This window comes from Salvia hispanica, chromosome 2 (assembly GCF_023119035.1).
Source record: "Salvia hispanica cultivar TCC Black 2014 chromosome 2, UniMelb_Shisp_WGS_1.0, whole genome shotgun sequence".
NCBI classification, from domain to species: Eukaryota; Viridiplantae; Streptophyta; class Magnoliopsida; order Lamiales; family Lamiaceae; genus Salvia; species Salvia hispanica.
The window spans coordinates 31,760,470-31,781,280 of NC_062966.1; the positions used below are offsets into that span (position 1 = coordinate 31,760,470).

A 20,811-nucleotide genomic window follows, 5' to 3' on the forward strand; every position below is an offset into this window, starting at 1 on the left:
AAAAAAATTCCCTCCGTCCCACTTTAGTAGTCTAAGTTAGTTTAGTCTGTCCCGCATTAGGAATCCCAATTAGAATCTTCAATTAATAGCCACACATTCCACTAACATTTTATTTATAGAACTAATACGGAGTAGTGTATAAAAATGAAATCAATATTCCACTATATTTTTTTCACCAATTTTTTCTTTATAATTCTTAAAACTTGTCCAAAAGTCAATAGCACTACAAAAGTGGACGGAGGGAGTAAAAAAACCAGAAAAATATGGGCCATAAAACATAATTGGAATATTTTTAATAATTGACATATATAGTTATTTTCAATTCCTAATAAGAATAATGATATATTAGAAATTCTTGTAATATTTATACATGACAAATATCAAAATTAAATCATGAAAGATAATCACAAAATAGTAGCATTATTTTAACCGAATCAACATGGTAAACAAAATATACCTTTTCCATCCCATTAAAGATAACAACTTTCTTTAATGATATTAGGATTTTAGGTGGTATTGTTGAGTGTAGTAAAATGTTAAGTAATTGTAATAAGAAGGGAGAAGAGAGAAATTGAATTTCAAAAATAAAAAATAATCATTTTAAATGAGACAAATGAAAAAAGGGTGGTTATATTGAATAATACTACACCATAACTGAAATTTTGCTTTAATTAGTACATATTTACCCTTATGCATAAGTTTCATACTCATAACCGAAAGATATTCAATCAAACTATTCACGTATAGATTAATACTAGTCCATTTATTCTAACTATGTTGAATTGAAAATTTTGAACATGGGAATTAAAAAGTTGTATTGAAAAGTATGATAGAAGAATAAAGTATGAAAGATAAAAAGAGAGTAAACTAGACGATGAAATTAAGTAAGATTGATTAAATATTTTATTTTTTAACAAAAAAGTGGCTAAATTTAATTGAGATTTTTCAAAAAAGAAATACGATTCAACTTAGTTGACAAGTGGTGAGTACTCCATGATACATGAGCATTATCCATGTTCTCTATTCACATTTATATTTACTATATATATTTTGTTTGGTTTCAATACAATGAAAATTACATTTGACATTTTTTAAAATTTTACAATTCACATAAAAATTAATGCATAATATATTATTTTATTTGAAGTTTTAAATAAAAAGAGCAAATCAAGCATTATTAATTAATTTTATAGAATTGATGGTGTTAATAATAAATTTTTAAGTAGTACTATAATAAAAATAAATATAAATATACAATAGTAACAATAACATAAACAAGAATGATGCATAACTAACACAAAATGTATATCTTTGGTCTCTATATTACTTGCTGCGTGGAGCTTTTGAATTTCGCTCATTTGTTTTAAGATTTTCGAGATACGAATAAAATGGGCTATATATATATAGGATCTTGTTAGGTTGAGATTTATCAACCTAATTGAGAATTGAGATGCAATCTCAGCCACTCATTCAAAATATTTGTGAAATGTCAACAACACGTAGTTTATGTCAACAGAGGGGCATAATTGTAATATTTTTAAAAAAAAATTAATTTTTTTTATTTTTTTTTAATTTTTTTAATTTTTTTTCGTTTTTTTATTATTTTTTATTTTTTAAATTTTTTTTTTCAACTACATATACAATTCATGTCAACTACACATCAAATGTCAACAACTTTATTCAATAAATACTATTTGACATGAATTGTACATGTAGTTGACATTATATTGTGTAGTTAACATGAATTGTACATGTAGTTGACATGGATTGTACACATAGTTGACATTATATGTGTGTAGTTGACATGAATGGTATATGTAGTTGAAAAATAAAATTTAAAAAATTAAAAAATAATAAAAAATAATAAAATAAAATTTAAAAAAATTAATAAAATTAATAAAAAATTTAAATTAAAAATAAAAAAAATGTTTATTGAATAAAATTTACCATGATATTACCATTCTGCCTTTTCATAATTAATTAATCAAAAGATATTTTCCATGTGGAAAAATCTTGACCACTCATTTAATAAAAATGAGTGGCTGATATTGCATCTCATTTCTCAATTAGCATAAAAATCTCAATTGATCACAATCATATATATATATATATAGGTTTGTGTTAAAATGACAACCACCCTTAAAATGACAACGTGACAACGCTTATACAACAATATTATAAACGCTTACACAAGCAATATCCAACACGTTAGACAGCAATCTATAGATTGCTTTGTCTAACATGTTGGATATTGCTGTTCAAAAAAAATTGTTGTTTAAAGACTACAACATTGCTGCCGTCTTTTTTGGGATTTTTTTTTTTGCCACGTGTCAGCTTATTATTCGTCCACGTGTACAAATGATTGGCTAGAAATAGTGGTATGGTGTTATTTTAAGGGGTGGTGGCACCCTAACATGCCCCTATATATATGTCACGTGGCCAAAAAAAAAAAAAAAAAAAAAAAAAAAAAAAAAAAACCCAAAAAAGAAACCCAAAAAAGACGGGCAGCAATATGCTGGCCTTTAAACAAAGCAATTTTTCTTGAACAACAATATCCAACACGTTAGACAAAGCAATCTATAAATTGCTGTATAACGTGTTGGATATATGTTGTAACGTTTATAATATTGTTGTATAAGCGTTGTCACGTTGTCATTTTAAGAGGGGTTGTCATTTTAACACAAACCTATATATATATATATATATATTCATAAATGATACAGTTGTAACAAAGAATGAATGTCTATTTTATACAGTAAAAGAATTTGAACATCTCAAATTTATCTGATACTCTAATTTGCCCACATAGGGGAAAACAAAAGGAATGAAGCTAATTAAAGTACTCCTACTACTTTTTGTTTTTGCATCTACTATAACAAGTACGGATAGACGTTTTTTTCCTTCAAACTACTCCATATAGTATGTTGGACAAATATATACTACTCCCTCCGTCCCAGAGAAGTTGGCAGTTTTTTTCAAACAACAGAGCAGTTTTTTTCTACCTAAAAATGTAAAAAAAATAAAATAAAAATCAATTGGTGAAATTTATTATTTTAATAATTATTACTGTTATTCTTAATAAAAACTAGTAGGAGTATAATTTAATACATAGAAGTTACTATTTAAAAAGGCAAATTGCTAAATAAATTACGAAAGATAGTCAAATTTGATTCGTCCCACTCTTTTTAAAATCTGAAAAATAAATCACGAAAGATACAATTTTGGAACTATCTCATGCTTCCCCTTTTCGGCAAATTACATGCTTATGTGGCAGCCGGTTTCAAATAAGTGGACAAAACGTTGTTTTGAACTTAACTAGACGATGTCATTTTGCCCAATGTCATTTTATCCACGTGTTTCTAAAAGGTTGTCACATCATTGCATAATTTGCCAAAAAAAGAATGATTTAGATAAATTATAATTGCAAAAATTTCATTTTTATCAATTAATTTTTCAAGTTTTGAAAGTGTAGAATGAACCGGGATTTGTTATTTTTCAATTTGCACTTCAATGAAACTGGCTCAAGGGTCCTATAATCCTATTGAAGAAAAGGCAAATAATAATTGAGGGACCATGTTCATGCTAAATTACCAAAGCTCACTTCGATCTTATAGCTTAAATTATTTAATTTAAAAACATAAACCATGCTTCACTAGTATATTCCGTGTTACAGATCTACATGCAGTCATAATTTATACATATTAAATACAAATATATAAGTGTAGCTAGCTAGATCGTGACATGCATATTTATTTCGTTTAGATCCTATAGCTGCCCTCTATACACATAGTATTATATATTTGTGTGTGCTAGTGATGTAAATAAACAAAATCAAAATTTTTGGATGCATGATTTAAATGAGTTCATCCATAATACTTGGTGGATCTACTAAATAGTGCCATGTCTACACATTAATCGCCTATTACTTATAATTAAGACACTGGACTGCTCTATTTTAAAGTTTCTCTCTATTGTTAAGGAAGATTCGAATAACCCAAATTACTCAGCTATTGCCTATTATACTCATATAAATACTCCTTCCGTCCCGCTTTAGGAGTTCCGACTGAATCGGGCACATATTCTAAGAAAGTGCTTGAATGTGTAATAAATAAATATTGTAGTGGATGTTGGTACGCACTTTTATTTGAGTGTGTAATAAATAAATGTTGTAGTGGATGTTGATACGCATTTTTATTTGAGTGTGTAATAAATAAATGTTGTAGTGGATGTTGGTACCCACTTTTATTTGAGTGTGTAATAAATTAATGTTGTAGTGGATGTTGGGACTCACTTTAAACACTTTTTTACTTATTTTGTAGGCATTTTTTTTTATCCCAACCGGGACTCCGAAAGCGGAACGCTCGAAATTGATCAACCGAAACTCCGAAAGCGGGACGGAGAGAGTATATATTTAATTCCGAATAAAGTGATATAGTATTATATTTAGTTGTGTTTTGAGAGAATATATATGCGTATATATTAAGCACAAAATCACCCATTCCTAAAACAACGCAATATATAGTTTAATTTGAACTTTTGAGTGGAATGGTATAATTGTTTTGACCGTAAAGCGAATCTGAAGAGCACATCTTAATAAGTAATTAAGGGACTAAATAATTAAGTGGACCACTTGATAGTTTAACTACATAATTAATTGAGCAACTGCTGTCATTGTTTTTATTTCTGACACTCAACTATAAACTGTTGAAGTAATAAAGTATCTATATTAATCAGTACTATACATTATATCTGGTTGCATTAATTTTGGTGTATTTTGATGCTTAGCTCAACAAGTTGCGAGATCTGATCATTCTCTTTATTTTAACGCCTGCTTTACTGGTCTCTGGTTGTACTTTACCACAACTTATGTTTATATGATCATATTAGTAGTATTTATTTAATCAATATGGATATATCAGATTATTAATTTATCTATTTTAAGATGGCACCAAGGATGTCAATCTACATGGATATATGATATATCACATTATTTATTTATCTATTTTCACCATAGTAGTACTACTACTACTTAAGATGAGAGATGAAAGTGTAATTTTATTTTTTTTTATAAAGTAAAGGCTCAAACAACATTTAAAAAGGGTGAGCAAATCAAACAAATAAAAAAGTAAGACAAAAAAGCTATGAAAGCCAAACCACTTAGATTAACAAGAACGGATAAAAGGAGCCAACAAAAGCAACACTTAAGACTCAACCGCTTAGAGCTCACACAGAAAATAAAAGGGAGGAGTACAAAGAGAGATCACCTTAGCAACAACCATTTCTAAATAACTCAAATCTCGTTATCTAACCCGAATAAATCGGTAAATTTAAGAGGTTAGAATTAAAATTTGAAATCTAAAAAACTTTTATAGCACTTAGCCTGCAAGTGCAACCTAACTAATCTAAAACTTGTTGGGTCACCTTAAATGCACATTGTCTATCCTTTTTGTCTTATTTGACAACTAATTTAAAAATAAAAATAAAAATTCCTCTAATATATATGTGCAGAATTTTAAATTCACCACAAGAAAATATTCTAAATTCTAAAATATCTTTTAAAAATCATCGAAAGGTGTTTATATTTCATTTTAGTTTTAAGAATTTTAAATCAGATTTTAAAATATCAACATTCACAATAACCTTTTTTTATACTATGTTAAACTAATTAGCAACTCAAGATTTATCAAACGCCATTTTTATCCTATGTCATATTTTTAAATACTTTTATACTAGTAGTACTTAAAGTGCATTCTTGTAATATATTTAATATATTTAATTCTTTTAAATGTTTGACGTGTATATATGTAAGAAACTTAGTGGAGTAAAAAAAGTGCACAAGGGAGTAATATTTTGGTTTTAGCACGATAAACCGGTGGACTAGTTTGAAACTCAAATGTTTAGTGTTACAGTCAACAATTTCTAACATGAAAAGAATAACTCAATTAGCCCGCATTCGATTAGCCAACAATTGGAATAAGGCTCACCCGATTCCCTTATGGAGAATGATATGTGGATTGGGTCGGCACCAAGAAAAAACTCTCATATTCTTTTTTTCTTTTGTTCATAAACGGATGCAGGCAACTGATATTGAACATAGAATTTTTATTTTTCTTACTACAATATGATTTTTCTCTGCCTTCTTCGACTCAGATGCAAATTGTCTTCTCAAACTACGAAGCAGATTTTGTTCCAGAATCTGACGACATTTACTTTCATTTGAAGATAAGAGCTGTTTAACTTTTACAACATAGGATTAACGAGGATGGTGCATAATGCAATTTGTACTGTATGATATTTAAACAATAATTGCAGAATTAACCAAAAAAAATGGTGTGATCTGATGCTTGGCCCAAAATAGAGAGTGAATTTGATTGATGCACACAGACAGCCCACAGGCAAATTAACCTCATTAGTGTATCAGCTAATCATTTAGTCTCTTCTATTTTTTTTTTCACTTCAAACCTTAGCATAACCAATTAATTCCAATCTTTTTCTCCATATATATAACGTGATTTTGCAGCTTCTGCGTTTATATGAAGTAAAATGGTCAATTCTTATTTTACGTGAGTGTTCATGCTTGGGTTCTTCAATTATTGCTTAAAGAGGCTCATAACTAAATCTTCAATAAGGGACATGACATTTGATATATGTGTAATCAGGAAAAAGTTGGCTGCTTTGGAAGTTAGATCGCGCAAGTAAAAACTCGAAGAATCTGGTTCTCTGTTCTAGCTTACAGAAAACCTAACATGTGTGCCATATCAAACAAACAGGTAAAGATATAGGAGTATATCACACTGCCAAAAAGAGTAAAAAAAGATTAGAAAAAAAAACTTTATTCGAATGTTTTAGAAGAGGCTTGGGGAGTCTTAAAACTACATAACTGCAAGGTTATGTTGCTTCACAACTAAACTAGTACATAACCACAAAATCACCTCTGCCTTCCCTCGACCATCAGGTTTAAGCAACACCTCCGCTCGTCGCCGTCCTGATTATCTGGAAGAGTGCTGCCCATAACAAAAGATAATGTCATTCACTATCAAGATATAACAAACTACTTCAGTTCAAAATAGGCATGCACTTTAGCCAAGAATCTTTTTAAATAAGCACAGAGTAACATACACCATAAATCTAATGTCACATGTGGGAGAATAAGATACTCTGTTACGAACATAAAGAAAATTCATAATTTGATTAAACACTTACATGATCCTATGACAACGAAAACGAAAAACCCAAGCAAGATAGGGCCAACAGGGTAGTCGCTGCCCTTCTTTGCAGTGGTCTCAGGGACAGAACCTCGCTTTGTTATGTTCTTCTCAAACCTCTCCACTTTCCTGTCAGCAAGCCTCCGTGAAGTTGTCTGTATCAATAAAATTACAATAAATTCTCCAAAAAGTGATGAATACCACAATGTGAGTTATTTACTTCAATTTTCTATACTGCAATCCAACTCTTCAAGCAATATACTTTCCCAGAAACTGATGAATACTCAGACAGATTAGCGAATGCGAATAAAAAGCCTTTATAACCACATTAATTAATTATCTTAGCCACTCTTGTTCTTTTAGCTGTGCTCAATTTTTATTTACTACTTATTTTTCAATCACAATTGACAAACTCTCGTTCATTGGTAACACAAAACATGAAGATGATAATCTGCTTAATTTGAGTAAAGTGCATGAATCTTGGTTCTACATAACTAGCACACAAATTTGGGGGTAATACCAAAAAACTCGAGGGTAATATAATGCTTTGTTTTCATACATTAAACCTAATTATCAAACTTGCTCAAAATCCTATTTAGCAAGAAGACATTGCGAGTAATCAAGGACAGGATTAATGAGAGGATACACATGATTATTCTGCTATTCCACCACATTGAATTTCACATATAATTCTCGTTTCAGATTTCAAATAATTAAGTATACCAATATTAATTGGCAGAAACCGCCTCAAATTTAACGAATAATTAACTAGCTACAGTCTACATAATCGATAAAGAACACTACACGATCAACACCGATAGGCGATAGTTCGATGAAAAGATGACCGAAGCATCTAGAATTCACAACAACAAGCACGGCTATAAAAAGCGGAAATCATAGCAAAATTAACAAATAAAAGAAATTGTACCATTGTTAAAGTGAGATCGGCTATCCGTTAAAGCTTCAAACAAAAAACTCAGCAAATAATCAGCAACCGATCTCTTTATTTATCGACGTTTTCCCTTTTCCTCTTGGGAAAATTTAAAGCAATTGGCAGAATTACGATATAAATCCTGCCGCTTTCTACAGTAATTATAGATGCCAAGTAAAACCGAGTGCGTTTCGGTTTCGTGATGGCCGCGTCAATCACTGGCTTCTGATTGGGTCAAACGCGTATGTGATATACGTGGCCTAATATCATTGGTTGATCATACGTAGGCACGTAAATGTTTCAGTCACCGGTCATCAAAATATCGTAGTTGGGCTTTGATATTTAGGCCCATTTTGGTATGTTCATATAAATATGGCCTTATTAACGGATATATATTACAGCCCATTCAGATTTACTTCATGCTATAATTCATGATTGTATCAGACATTTTATAAAATATAATTATGAAAAATAGAGTTTTTTTTGGGTTAATATTAATTTGCTTTTAATACTATAATTTGGCTATCAGCTTTTTGTTTACAAACATAGCATTTTTTATAAAATAAAGCTCTAGATATTGTATATTTTGAAAATCAAAGTCTCTCCCAGTCTAGATATAAGTAAATTAATAAATATATCGTCATGCAATATTATATCATCATTATAGTAAATATCCCTTTCTAATACTCCCCCCGGTCCATCATAAGCGATTCACATTTCTTTTCAGGATATCCACCTAAAATAGGTCATTTTTCTATGTACCAAAAATAACACATTTCTTTTCTATTACTTTATATTTTCTACATATATATATGGATGCCAATTCAACCCGAAACCCATGGGCCGGCCCGAACAACCCAGTAATATGAGCCGTGAGCGGGTTAGGGTTGTAATTTTATTACCCGAATACAAATCGGGCAAAACGGGTTGGCCCGAATGGGTTGACGGGTTAAACGGGTTGGCCCGATGGGTTGTGAGTTTTAATTATAAAATATTAAGTTTTAGGGTTTTTTTTTTTTTTATTTTTGAATCTTCAATCTTCATTCTACACAATCATCAGTCTTATCTAATCTTCATTCTACACTTTTCCACTCGATCCCATAATATCAGCTTTTAAGTTCCATCTCAACTCATTATTGCACTGTCCTATCATCTGGCACTAGTGTCTTACCACCACCAAAGTCAATCAAGACAAAATTAAGAACTAACCCATCAAAATCTTAATATATTTATCATTTTAATAAGCTTTAATTCATGTTGTAGTTGATCGAGATGAAAGGCTTCTTTTCAAGTATTATTGAAGAAAACTATGAAAATTTGAAGATTTTATATGATTCTAAACTAAAAAAAAAGTATCTAAAATTTAAAATCATTTTATAGAAGAAAAATTTGACACAAGAGATTATTTTCGAAAGCTTTTAGGTCCGAATAGCCCGATGGGTTAGCCCAAAACCCGACGGGTTAGGGTTAGGGTTGAAAATTTATGACCCGAAAAATTCATAACTCGAATGGCCCGCACCCAAATAGCCCGGCGACCCGAATGGGCTGGTCCGAACCCGAACGGGCCCAATTGACATCCCTGTATATATATTCTATTTCATACTTTACATTCTCTAACTCCACTTAACTCTTTAAATATTATTTTCATAAAATTCGTGCTAAAAAGACACGTCTCACTTATAGGGGGAGTGCGTGATCAGGGAATAGTGCTAATTATAAATTCATATCAATTAATGATATATTAGCCACACAAAAGTTATATAAAGTTATATGAATCGAAATATAATCTGGATTCTCTATTTCCACATTAATGATTTTAAAGCTAAAATATTATTGATGAATACTAATACTCACTCCGCTTCATCATAATTGTGGCATTCTTTTTCCAAAAAAAGAATTAAGAAAAAGATGTTTATTGTGTTAATACGAGAGAAAAGAAAGTAAAAAAAATAAAATATATTGTACTCCAGTGAATAAAGTGGTAGGTCACGTGATAGAAAATGTAAATAAGTTGATATATAATTAAGTATTAAAAGTAATTATTTTTTGTAAAATTGTTAAAATTAAAATGAACTTAATGAAATAAGGGTGACGACAGAAAAACGTAATCTCACATAAATTCATCCACTAATATAAAAATATCTATTGCGGCTATTGGTTAAGTACTTAAGTATTAAAGTCATCTGAAATCAAATTAAATATACTAATAAAAAATAAAAATAGTCAGCATCGACCAAATATTGCAAACTAAATGTCATATGCAGGCTGCATTCGTAGTGCATCGCAACCAATATTCGACAATAAAATTAAATTAAATAATGAAGATAAAATAAAATAAGGTTTGGCAAGTTCCCACCTTCAATCACGTGGATGAATCGCTTTCATACAACTTTAAGTAAACCCTACCGATTACAATATACTAATCAAATTAATTATGCAAAGTGATTAAGTTAATCATTTGTTTATGATCCAACGCACACATTTTCTTGTTTATTAGTAAGAGATTTTCCCACATATTACTTCATCTAACGGCCCAAATGTAGGCTCTGACTGTTAAAACATGTTGCCGGCTATATTTCCAACATTATTAAAATTAATTATGCTAGTTTAAGTAAAAATGTGGTAATTAAGAGCTGTAGATATTTGTAGTAAAATATTGGTGTTGATCATGTCTTTTACGATGGGATTTGGAAGAGTTAGGTGGAATGTCATAATCTTTGTTTAATTTTCTAAAACATTATCCTGCAAAGTATTAATAGAAGATGACATAGGAATGTTTCATGTGATTTGTTTGAGTTTATTATGTGGGGGAGGTGTAATACTTAATGGAAAAGACATTTATGGCCTAATAGCTTTTTAGTTGTTTAAAGAAAACAATTTACTACCGTACATCTTCTCTCCTTTTGTAACTATTGAAATCGAATTGATGGATAAATTATGACTAGCAAATAAGGGCGCAAGTTCTCACGATATAAATGAAAATAAAAAAATTATCTAGGATTATGACTTGTGACTCTGTGAACAATATCTTTATCACGACATAAAATAATTATGTAGCGGTTTTTGATTCGCAATATCTATATATCGGAATTAAATATGTACTATTATATTTGGTTTATAAGATTTGAATATCTTAATTTAATTCTAGATGAATAATCATGTGATATCAGTTATACTCATCCATTCCAATTAAAATAATTTCACAACTTAATTCTGAATGGAACATTCCATAATAGTTGATCATGATGATCGAATAATACCATATTTAATAGTAAATGGAATAATGCATGAATTGTTAATCACGGACTTTATGTTTCCTGATATAATTACTTTAGATAGGTTAACACGTAGTAGATCAAATATAATTCGTTGGATGAACTATCTATTGCCAAGTATTCTTGAATCAATAATAATACTATTGATCTGTTGTAGTAATGGGTGTTAGCTGAATTGTCTTGGAGTTCTTATTTTCATTGAGACCTAATAGACACAATATAGTGATCTGAGTATTAGCTGAATTATTTTGGAGTTCTTATTCCCATAGAGACCTAATAGACGTAATAAAATAGAAAAGTACATCAATTTAAAATTTTTAATTTTTTTTTTCTCGAGCTTCTTATCATCATGCGGAAGCTCAATCTCAGACACATGGAAAGTATCCATAATAACCGGCTTCGTCGAGTCATTCTTTGACATAATCTAAATTACCAGATTGTACGGATCCCACACTATTGTGTATACATATTGCACGGATGCTGCTTGAGATCTTCTGATATTTTTGACAAATAAAAAATTGGAAGTATGAAAAGAGAGAGTAAAAGGTGTGAAAAATGAGAATTAAGTAAATGTGGGTATTTATAGAAATAAAATTTATTAAAATAATTAAAAAACAAAAATAAAATAAAATGAGATTAGTGACTGTGTTATTTTCAATCTATAATTTTTTTTATCGTAGTATTTTAGATATGTTAGTAGCTTTTGTAGATTTAATGTTATTGTTAATATTCTTATAAATTATTCTATATTCAATTTTTGTTGCAAGTGTAGCTGACCTGCCGATCATGATAATGATCATCTCACACTTCAAAATTAGATGTCTCAGTTTGATAGTGAACCCAAAAAATCTGAGCCTTACAATTATAAAAAGAAGAACTACTACCACTTGTTAATATAATAAATGTTTATAAGTACATTTATCCAAAAAGTATTTACTGATTACAACTCTAGAAGTGTAAATATGCATATCTCAAATTGTGGTCGCTATGTACGGGCAACGGCTCCACAGACCGAGCCGCGGCCTCCGCAGCAACTCATGGCGTCTCGCCCGCATAAGCACCCGATGCCAGAATGTGAATACGGATAAATTCGACATTGTATTAATTATTAAATGTGAGCTAACTTGAAATTATTAAAGTGCGCGTCAATAAATGCAGAACTCTCGTGTTCTAAAAAATAATTGCATAAAATATTTATTGGTGGGGAGATTTATGAATTATCTGTAAAAAAGACGAAGACGCAGAAAAAACAAAAAAGGGTAGACGAATATGTGGATAAGCGATAAGAACAAGAAATATAGGAGGAACCACCCCATTATGCCACGTGGCGCTAAAAAACTGAACACGCACCACCCAAAAAATTAAAAGCCCATAATGGGCTATTATATAGGGCGGTCAACGTCATCGGTCTGGCCGAATTACTGGTGGGCTGACGTGGGCCGTCGCTTTCAAAGCCCAGAACACAACACCAACACTATTTTATTTTTTATTTTTTATCAAATTGAAAAAAGAAGAAGGTGGGTGTAGACTGTATGATGGCCTAATCACTTCATGACCCCCCCAAAAACCCCTCTTATCCTTTCACCCCCGTTCATTAGCCATATTACGATTTTGCCACTCACTTTTTTGTTGCCCGTTTTGCCCTTCTACGGTCCCTTTTGGGAATATTTATTCTTTTATTCCGTTTCTCTTAGTTCAAATAATAGGGTGATGAGGAAGACAAGGCCTATCCAATCATAGACTAGGTTTGTTGGTTACAACCTTGCTGTGCACCATAAAAGTCAATTTGTCAGTGCCAAAAAGCCAAAACCCTTCAATTTTTTTTTGCATTGAACAAAAATTTAACATTCCAATAGTGAAAGGTACTTACTTACTAGTTTAATTAAAGAGGGTGTGCTGTGTTTGTTTGCAAGTATTTGAAATTCGATTTCTATTCAGCATTTATGTTCAAACACAGTATGCATTTTTAGCATGATCTACATATAAGGTAAGCAAGCAATAGGGATTTGTCTGTTGTATAAAAGAATCCAAGTGTAATTCTCAATTATGAGAGCTATATTCCATCTAGAAGAAGAGCTAGTGGTGCAAAGCCCTCTTAGCTAAACAGCACTTTAATTAGATTCAATAACAAGGGGGAGCAAAAGCAAAACATAATAACACCTTGAGGGCTCATCATGGGCCTCAGCTTCAATCAATTCTTGAAAAAATTTCCCCCTTCCAACATGGCTGTCACTTCCATTTGAGAGGGGAAAGGGTATTTAATTCGTTGATTAATTGTCAAGAACGAATTTTTATTTGATAGTTACCTCAGCAGCATCATCATAGTTGAGCTGGTGTCAGTTCCAATTATTTAATCGAGTGAGGGTTCTTGAAACACACAATGTCAAAAAGGGGGGAAGAGGTTATGATTTGGGATATTTTTGAATGATTGAAAGGGTAGTTAGGACTTTCAATGTGAGGATGCATCCAAAAAAGAACAATAGAGTTAACTTGTTGGCGTGTAAGACTTGGCCAGTGGATGTGAACATCAAAGGAGTTGGCAAAAGCAGTCATTTTTTATTTTTCTTTATCATGGTGAGTGGGAGTATGCCTTTTCTGCCCTCTCTCTTTAATAAATTATTGTTCCCATTCTCTCTGCTAGTTTATTCCTGCAATTATTAATCTTCAAAATTTAATCTTTTCTTTTGCTTGGATTATTATTGTTTTTTTTAATTTTTGTTGCTTTTCTTGTGCGGATGGAGATAGATGGATGGATGAATTGGGATAGAGATAATGGTCCTTTACTAGCAGACATTTCTACCACCATATTCCCCTCATCTAGCTTTCACAGATTCTTGTGCATAGTGTCCATATTAATCTAAGCTTTTTTCTTTTCTTTTTTCTTCCCCTCTTTCTTCTATAGATGCTTTTTCTCGCTTTCTTTTTTTTTTCAATTTATTTTTCTCGTAGTGGGAACATTATTTACTGCAGCAATCATTAATCTTTCAAACATATTATTACCCCAGTTGCTGTCCAGAGCTCCAAATAGTTGGCTCATTTGAGAGTCAAACTCAAAAACGCACAATTCGATTACTGTGTTTTTTCAGGAATTTTGAGGTAAAACTTATTCAGAAGGAGATTTATCTTTTTGTGTGCAGATTCTTGGCTTTGCTTATAGGGTATGAATGATTTGATTGCAGTGTTGTGAAGGGAATCTTTGCTTGGTTAGTAGCTTCGGAGCATTTCTACGTCTGAGCTTTTGGTTGGTAGCTAACAAGATAGAAACCAAAGTTCTCGTTTTGTCAAGGAAAAAAGGTGGAATCTTGAAGATTCCTTGATTCTTTCTCTGGTTGGGGTGTTGGAGAATTTTATCATCTCACTCAATTCTTGGTGTTTGAGGTTAAAGTTTGTGGCAATTAAGGTGGATAAGGTAGCATCATCACATAGCCCTGCACTAATTTGTTGTCTTCCTGATCTGATTTTTCTTGAGGCGGTTGGCTGATTTGATTCAAGTTTCTTAGATGGGATCCTGTGATTATCTCTTCTCTACGGCTGTGCTGGTGTGAACACTCGATAGAAATGGGGAAAATTCAGTAGGATTGCTGAGTTTGTTACTGTTTGAAAGTTTCTTGTTTTGGAGTTAGATGAACTTACTTCACATAGTTGGATTTGGGTTGAAGGTGGGCCATCTTCTTTTGATGCTTTGCTGCTGGTTTCTGTCTTTGATCTCTTTGAATTGGCTGAGTAATGGAAAAATCATGACCACCAAGAATAGTTTGCTTGGCGATGGATGGAAGATATGGGTGAAACTGTGGGATCAGCTACCGGGGCGTGGTTCCAAGATCCATCACCAGCATTCGCAGCATACACCCTCGGGGGAAGAGAAGAAGAATTGGTGGACCAAGCTTTTGATAGCATGGATAGTGTTTGGGTTCATAATCTCACTGTCTGTGTTATGGTACATGAGCTCACAAGCCGTGGAGAAGAGGAAAGAAATGCTCACTAGCATGTGTGACGAGAGGGCGAGGATGTTGCAGGATCAGTTTAATGTGAGCATGAATCACATCCAGGCAATGTCTGTTATAATCTCAATCTTCCACCATGCCAAGAATCCCTCAGCAATTGATCAGGTAAAGCTGTTATTAGGTAACTTTAGTTGGAGTTGAAGCTGTTTTCAGTTTCTTAATTGTCCGTTGATGGATGGATACACTCGTTTTCAGTTGAATCCTTATTCGTTGTAAGCTATGGAAATCATGTCCTTATCGATTTTGCTGTGAAAACATGCATATTTGTACTGGAATTATAACGTTCGATGTGTTTGAATGGAGTATATAGTAAAGTGCCTTCCTTAACTTGTTGCCCGGCTTACTTGCAGAGAACTTTCGCAAGGTATACGGACAAAACATCGTTTGAGAGACCTCTTACTAGTGGAGTTGCATATGCAGTGAGAGTGCTTCATGATGAAAGGGAGCAATTTGAGATCCAACAAGGGTGGACTATAAAGAGAATGGACAAGGATGAACAAAACCCAGTTCATGAAGACGAATATCATCCAGAAGACCTTGAACCATCGCCTGTGCAGAAGGAATATGCTCCCGTCATCTTTGCTCAAGAAACTGTTGCTCATGTAATCTCTCTTGATATGCTGTCAGGAAAGGTAATTTTTTCGTATGAAGATTTCTGTCTCCTAGATCTCTGTGTACTTCACTTTATGAGTGTATAGAAGTTCTTTCCACAAGCAATCATACAATGTGGGAGAAGAAATTAGCGTAAGAATACCTTGTGACAGAATTCCTTGTGCTAACAGGAAGATCGTGACAATATATTGCGTGCAAGAGAATCAGGAAAAGGCGTCCTAACTGCCCCGTTTAGGTTGCTCAAAACGAATCGCCTAGGAGTAATACTGACTTTTGCCGTCTATAAGAGGGATCTCCCTCCCAATGCAACACCAGCTGAAAGGACCCAAGCAAGTGCAGGGTATGCCATCTAACGCAATTGTGTCGTCTAAAGTGGCCTTTCATGTGAATGTTACCTTTAGTCTTATTTCAGTATATTCTTTCTTCGAATAGGTATCTTGGAGGTATCTTCGACATTGAATCACTTGTAGAGAAACTACTTCAACAGCTTGCTAGCAAACATACTATCCTCGTGAACGTGTATGATACTACCAATTCCTCCCTTCCTATCAGTATGTACGGCTCAAATGCTTCGTTCGATGGGCTATTCCATGTCAGTGCTCTTAACTTTGGAGATCCTTTCAGGAAGCATGAGATGCATTGCAGGTAATGTGTGCTCTTCTTCTTGCCTCGATGCTTTTCTTATAGGCTATGAATATACGCGATTTTGTATAAGGTTCTCTGTATGTGTAGTTGGATCAATTTTCGTCATCTTTGGCAAGATGAATCTATAAATGATTTCATAGTGGTGACTTTCGATAGAAATTTATTGATGCAGATTCAAGCAGAAGCCTCCGTGGCCATGGGTTGCAATAACTACATCTGTCTTTATCCTTATAATTACATTGCTTGCGGCACAAATATTCCATGCTACACTGAGTCGAATAGCCAAAGTTACTGAGGATTGCGTAAAAATGGCGGGTCTTAAGAAAGCAGCAGAGGATGCTGATACTGCAAAGTCTCAGGTAATTTATTCAGTATCTTTTAATATTATTAAGCTAAGACCCTATTTTTTTTAAAGTACTCTGAAGTCAGCATACAATATTTCTTTCGTTGCAGTTTCTTGCTACTGTTTCTCATGAAATCAGAACCCCTATGAATGGTGTTCTTGGTAAGTGAATAAATACATCTTATTTATGTTTCAAAATCTAATAACTTTTCAGCTTCTGAAGCAAACCGAGCTTCTGTTGTTTGTTCGATCAGGGATGCTTCAAATGCTTATGGATACACATCTTGATGACACTCAACAAGACTATGTTAGAGTTGCAGGAGAGAGTGGTAAAACTTTGGTTTCAATTATTAACGCGGTGTTGGATCAAGCGAAAATTGAATCTGGTAAACTCGAGCTTGAAGCAGTGAACTTCAATTTGCGGGGGATTGTGGATGACGTTTTATCACTATTTTCGGGAAAATCACAAGATAAAAAAGTTGAGGTAAATTAAATTATTGGACTTGGTGGATTCTTCCTTCCTGTTTTGACAGTTATCTAACTTGACTCGTGTTTATGTTCGACAAATGCACGTGTAGTTGGCAGCTTACGTCTCTAGTAAAATCCCTGATATGCTGGTTGGCGATCCTGGAAGATTTAAACAGATAATCACGAATCTAGTGGGGAACTCAATGAAAGTGAGTTCGACTTAAAAAGTGTTATCCGTTTGTTTCCTTGCTGTTCCAATACTGACTGACTATGTATATTCCTTTACAGTTCACTGATAAAGGACACATATTTGTGACCGTTCATCTCGTTGAAGAAGTTGCAGAAATGGAAGCGGACAGAGACCCGACTAGCTCCTTGAGCGGCTTGAGTGTAGTTGACAGACGGCAAAGCTGGGCCGACTTCACGATTTTCGGAGAAACATCCGCGATGGTGTCCTTAGCAGATCAAGTAAATATTATCGTGTCAGTCGAGGACACAGGTCAAGGGATCCCGCATGAAGCTCAAGAACGGGTGTTTAAACCATTTATGCAAGTTGGCCCTTCCATCACTAGAACACACGGCGGCACTGGTATTGGCTTGAGCATCAGTAAGTGCTTGGTCCACCTCATGAGAGGTGAAATTGGGTTGTCCAGCACCCCCGATGTGGGATCAACCTTCACGTTTACAGCTGTTTTCACCAACGGCAGCTCTGAATCGAATGGGGAGATACCTGACCATCCGTCTACTACTATTTCTTCAGAATTCCAGGGGATGAAAGCTCTAGTCGTGGACCCTAACCCTGTCCGTGCCAAGGTCTCCAGATATCACATCGAGCGACTTGGGATTCACGTCGAGGTAGTCTCTCATCTCAGCCGAGTGTTTTCTGGCTCAACGCCTATAAACATGGTTTTCGTTGAAGAAGATGTATGGGAGAAGCAATTAGATATGTTGGTGGTTTTGTATAATGAGTTAAAGAAAGATTGTGGAGTCAGCCCTAAGACCTTACTTCTATCCAATTCGTCGAGCTATAACCGGCCTGGAGTTTCGGCTTCAGATGACCTGACTCCGTTTGTTGTCACGAAACCCCTGAGAGCAAATATGCTTGCTGCCTCCCTGCGCCGAGTTATGGGTGTTAGGAGCCGTCGCAATGGAGAGCTTCACTCATCGACCCTCAGCAGTCTCCTCCATGGCCGGAGAGTTTTAGTTGTGGATGACAATCCGGTAAACCTCAGGGTGGCCGCTGGCGCTCTGAAGAAGTATGGCGCTGACGTGGTAAACGCAGAACGAGGGAAATACGCAATCTCTTTGTTAACTCCACCCCATACCTTCGATGCCTGCTTCATGGACATTCAAATGCCAGAAATGGACGGGTAAGCTTTGTTAAAATCGAGTTAACTTCACACGTTGAATCAGTGCTTGTTCGGCTTAGCTAACCGTAGGAAAACGTGCAGGTTCGAGGCTACAAGGATAATCCGGAAAACTGAGGCTGCCATCAACAAAGGTCTCCGAAGTGGAGACCTCTCCATGGAAGACTACAACAACGTCTCAAACTGGCACGTACCGATCCTGGCCATGACTGCAGACGTCATCCAGGCAACGAACGAGAAATGCTTGAAGTCCGACATGGATGGCTACGTCTCAAAACCATTCGAGGCAGAGCAGCTTTACCGCGAGATTTCACGCTTCTTTCAAACAGCACCGGACGAGCATCCCTAGTAGAAATCCGGCCGTGATGGCTCGGGATCTCAGGTGCTGCCGAGACTCACTCCACAGTAGCTAGGTTGTGCATATTCCCAATTGTGAGTATTAGTACCATTTTTCAACCTATCTTACTCGGTCTTAAAACGTGGAGTAACGTTGTATAATCGATATCCTATTCCCCGTGCAGGTGAAGGTTTTTCAATGTATATAGAAAGGTGAAGATTCTTTGTGGAGGCTCCGTTCTGGATATGGCGAAACGGAGCCTCCTTTTCGTCGGTGTGCTCGTGGCCGGAAGGTTTTTTACTCGGAAGTCGAAGACTATTCTTTTGCCGGAGAATCGCTATAGATGGTGGAGCATCATTTGTATGATAAAGAAGAATTTAGGTTAGGGTTACACGATGTTAGTCTGTAGAAAGTGTATAGTAGGCATATTTTGGTGGTGGTTGAATAATAATAGAGCCAAATTTATATTTGGAGCAGGGGATTTTGTGATCTGCCCAATGTTAATGTTTCTGTTTAGTGAGAGGTTTTGAGATCGATTATGTTATGTATGTGTATATAATTAAAGTCTTAAACTTAAACACAGCAGTCTTGGATATACTTTATTTCATGGTGTAATTGTAGAAATAACATTTCCAATTTTTAGTAACGAAATACACGTGTAGATCCCATGCACAATCTCCCTCTTGAGATAAAATAGCCACGCTCTTATTATCTGTTAAATACAGTTTAGAAAAATAGCAAGAAGTCGATATGTCCGAGTGGTTAAGGAGACAGACTTGAAATCTGTTGGGCTTCGCCCGCGCAGGTTCGAACCCTGCTGTCGACGCTATCTTTTTCTTTTTTGTATGTCGAAAAATCTCCAATGTTTTTTTAATTTCCGTGATTTTTTCTTGTATTTTGATGTGAATTTGAAGCCATTAATTCGATAAACATACCAAATATTGAAATTACGGAAATGTTTTTTAAATTTTGGTAACATTTTTCTTGTATTTTGCCATAAATTTCAATCTTTAAATCCAATACACATAACATATATTGAAATAATTAAGGTTTTCTAATTTCCGTGACTTTTTCCTTATATTTTGAGGTAAATTTCAAGCTATTAATCCGATACACATAACAAATGGAGTGTTGCAATTACATAATTACTACTACTAAATTTTTGAATTTCCGTCACTTTTTCTTGTATTTTGACGTAAATGTCAAGCTAGCTGATGCAAATCAAATATTCAATATTTATACCCTCAAACTTTGTGTGATTTTACTTAATTCACCATAAGAAAACCTCTTTGATCCATTTTATCAAACACTTTAGGAGCAAAAGCATATTCTTTCAATGTTTGCAATTTCCAAAGCTTCACTTCATTTACGAGTATTGTGAATGAATTTCTCAATTTGTAAACATTCATAGAGGAGAATAGACCATTGGGCAAGTCTTGGAACGTGAGGATTAATGGAGCAGAGGAGAGAGGTTTTGAAAGCTAGGGATGATTGATGATGTGAATCAAATGATGCTCATTATAGTCCAAGTTTTCTCCTATTTTGTATGTTTAAATCATCTATCAATTGATCATTAAGGTTTGATCATTATATATTAGTTGATAGATGTATATGTGGAGTGACT

At 33.8% G+C, this 20,811-nt stretch overlaps 2 protein-coding genes and 1 non-coding gene across 5 annotated transcripts; 2 read left to right on the forward strand and 1 right to left on the reverse strand.

Moving 5' to 3' along the window:
* Positions 1-6,815: 6,815 nt before the first annotated feature.
* On the reverse strand, positions 6,816-8,288 carry LOC125204172 (stress-associated endoplasmic reticulum protein 2-like). Its single transcript, XM_048102745.1, has 3 exons — positions 8,134-8,288; positions 7,204-7,360; positions 6,816-7,004 (listed from the first exon to the last, which is right to left on the reverse strand). The coding sequence occupies exons 1-3, from the start codon at positions 8,134-8,136 to the stop codon at positions 6,958-6,960; spliced, it is 207 nt and encodes a 68-aa protein (XP_047958702.1). The 5' UTR covers positions 8,137-8,288; the 3' UTR covers positions 6,816-6,957.
* A 5,767-nt stretch (positions 8,289-14,055) lies between these two features.
* On the forward strand, positions 14,056-19,731 carry LOC125204604 (histidine kinase 3). Of its 3 annotated transcripts, XM_048103311.1 has the most exons (13): positions 14,056-14,507; positions 14,591-14,820; positions 14,912-15,520; positions 15,766-16,047; positions 16,198-16,367; positions 16,460-16,672; positions 16,845-17,031; positions 17,126-17,177; positions 17,270-17,499; positions 17,594-17,692; positions 17,772-18,853; positions 18,935-19,282; positions 19,372-19,731. In XM_048103311.1, the coding sequence occupies exons 3-12, from the start codon at positions 15,035-15,037 to the stop codon at positions 19,197-19,199; spliced, it is 3,066 nt and encodes a 1,021-aa protein (XP_047959268.1). In that variant the 5' UTR covers positions 14,056-14,507; positions 14,591-14,820; positions 14,912-15,034; the 3' UTR covers positions 19,200-19,282; positions 19,372-19,731. The 3 variants fall into 3 exon arrangements, with proteins under 3 accessions (XP_047959268.1, XP_047959266.1, XP_047959267.1); XM_048103309.1 differs by having other exon boundaries at positions 14,591-15,520; XM_048103310.1 differs by lacking the exon at positions 14,056-14,507 and having other exon boundaries at positions 14,529-15,520.
* A 200-nt stretch (positions 19,732-19,931) lies between these two features.
* Positions 19,932-20,013, forward strand: TRNAS-UGA. The gene has a single exon. It is a non-coding gene; the product is annotated as a tRNA-Ser (tRNA).
* Positions 20,014-20,811: the final 798 nt, after the last annotated feature.

Excerpts from the sequence above, each read along its gene's own strand:
- LOC125204172 (XM_048102745.1), bottom strand. Across the intron at positions 7,005-7,203 it reads TTTCGTTGTCATAGGATCAT|CACTCTTCCAGATAATCAGG; the intron begins GTAAGTGTTTAA and ends TGTTATGGGCAG.
- LOC125204604 (XM_048103309.1), top strand. The coding sequence starts at position 15,035 with ATGAACTTACTTCACATAGTTGGATTTGGGTTGAAGGTGGGCCATCTT. Across the intron at positions 16,673-16,844 it reads AAGCATGAGATGCATTGCAG|ATTCAAGCAGAAGCCTCCGT; the intron begins GTAATGTGTGCT and ends TTATTGATGCAG. Across the intron at positions 17,178-17,269 it reads CCCTATGAATGGTGTTCTTG|GGATGCTTCAAATGCTTATG; the intron begins GTAAGTGAATAA and ends TTGTTCGATCAG.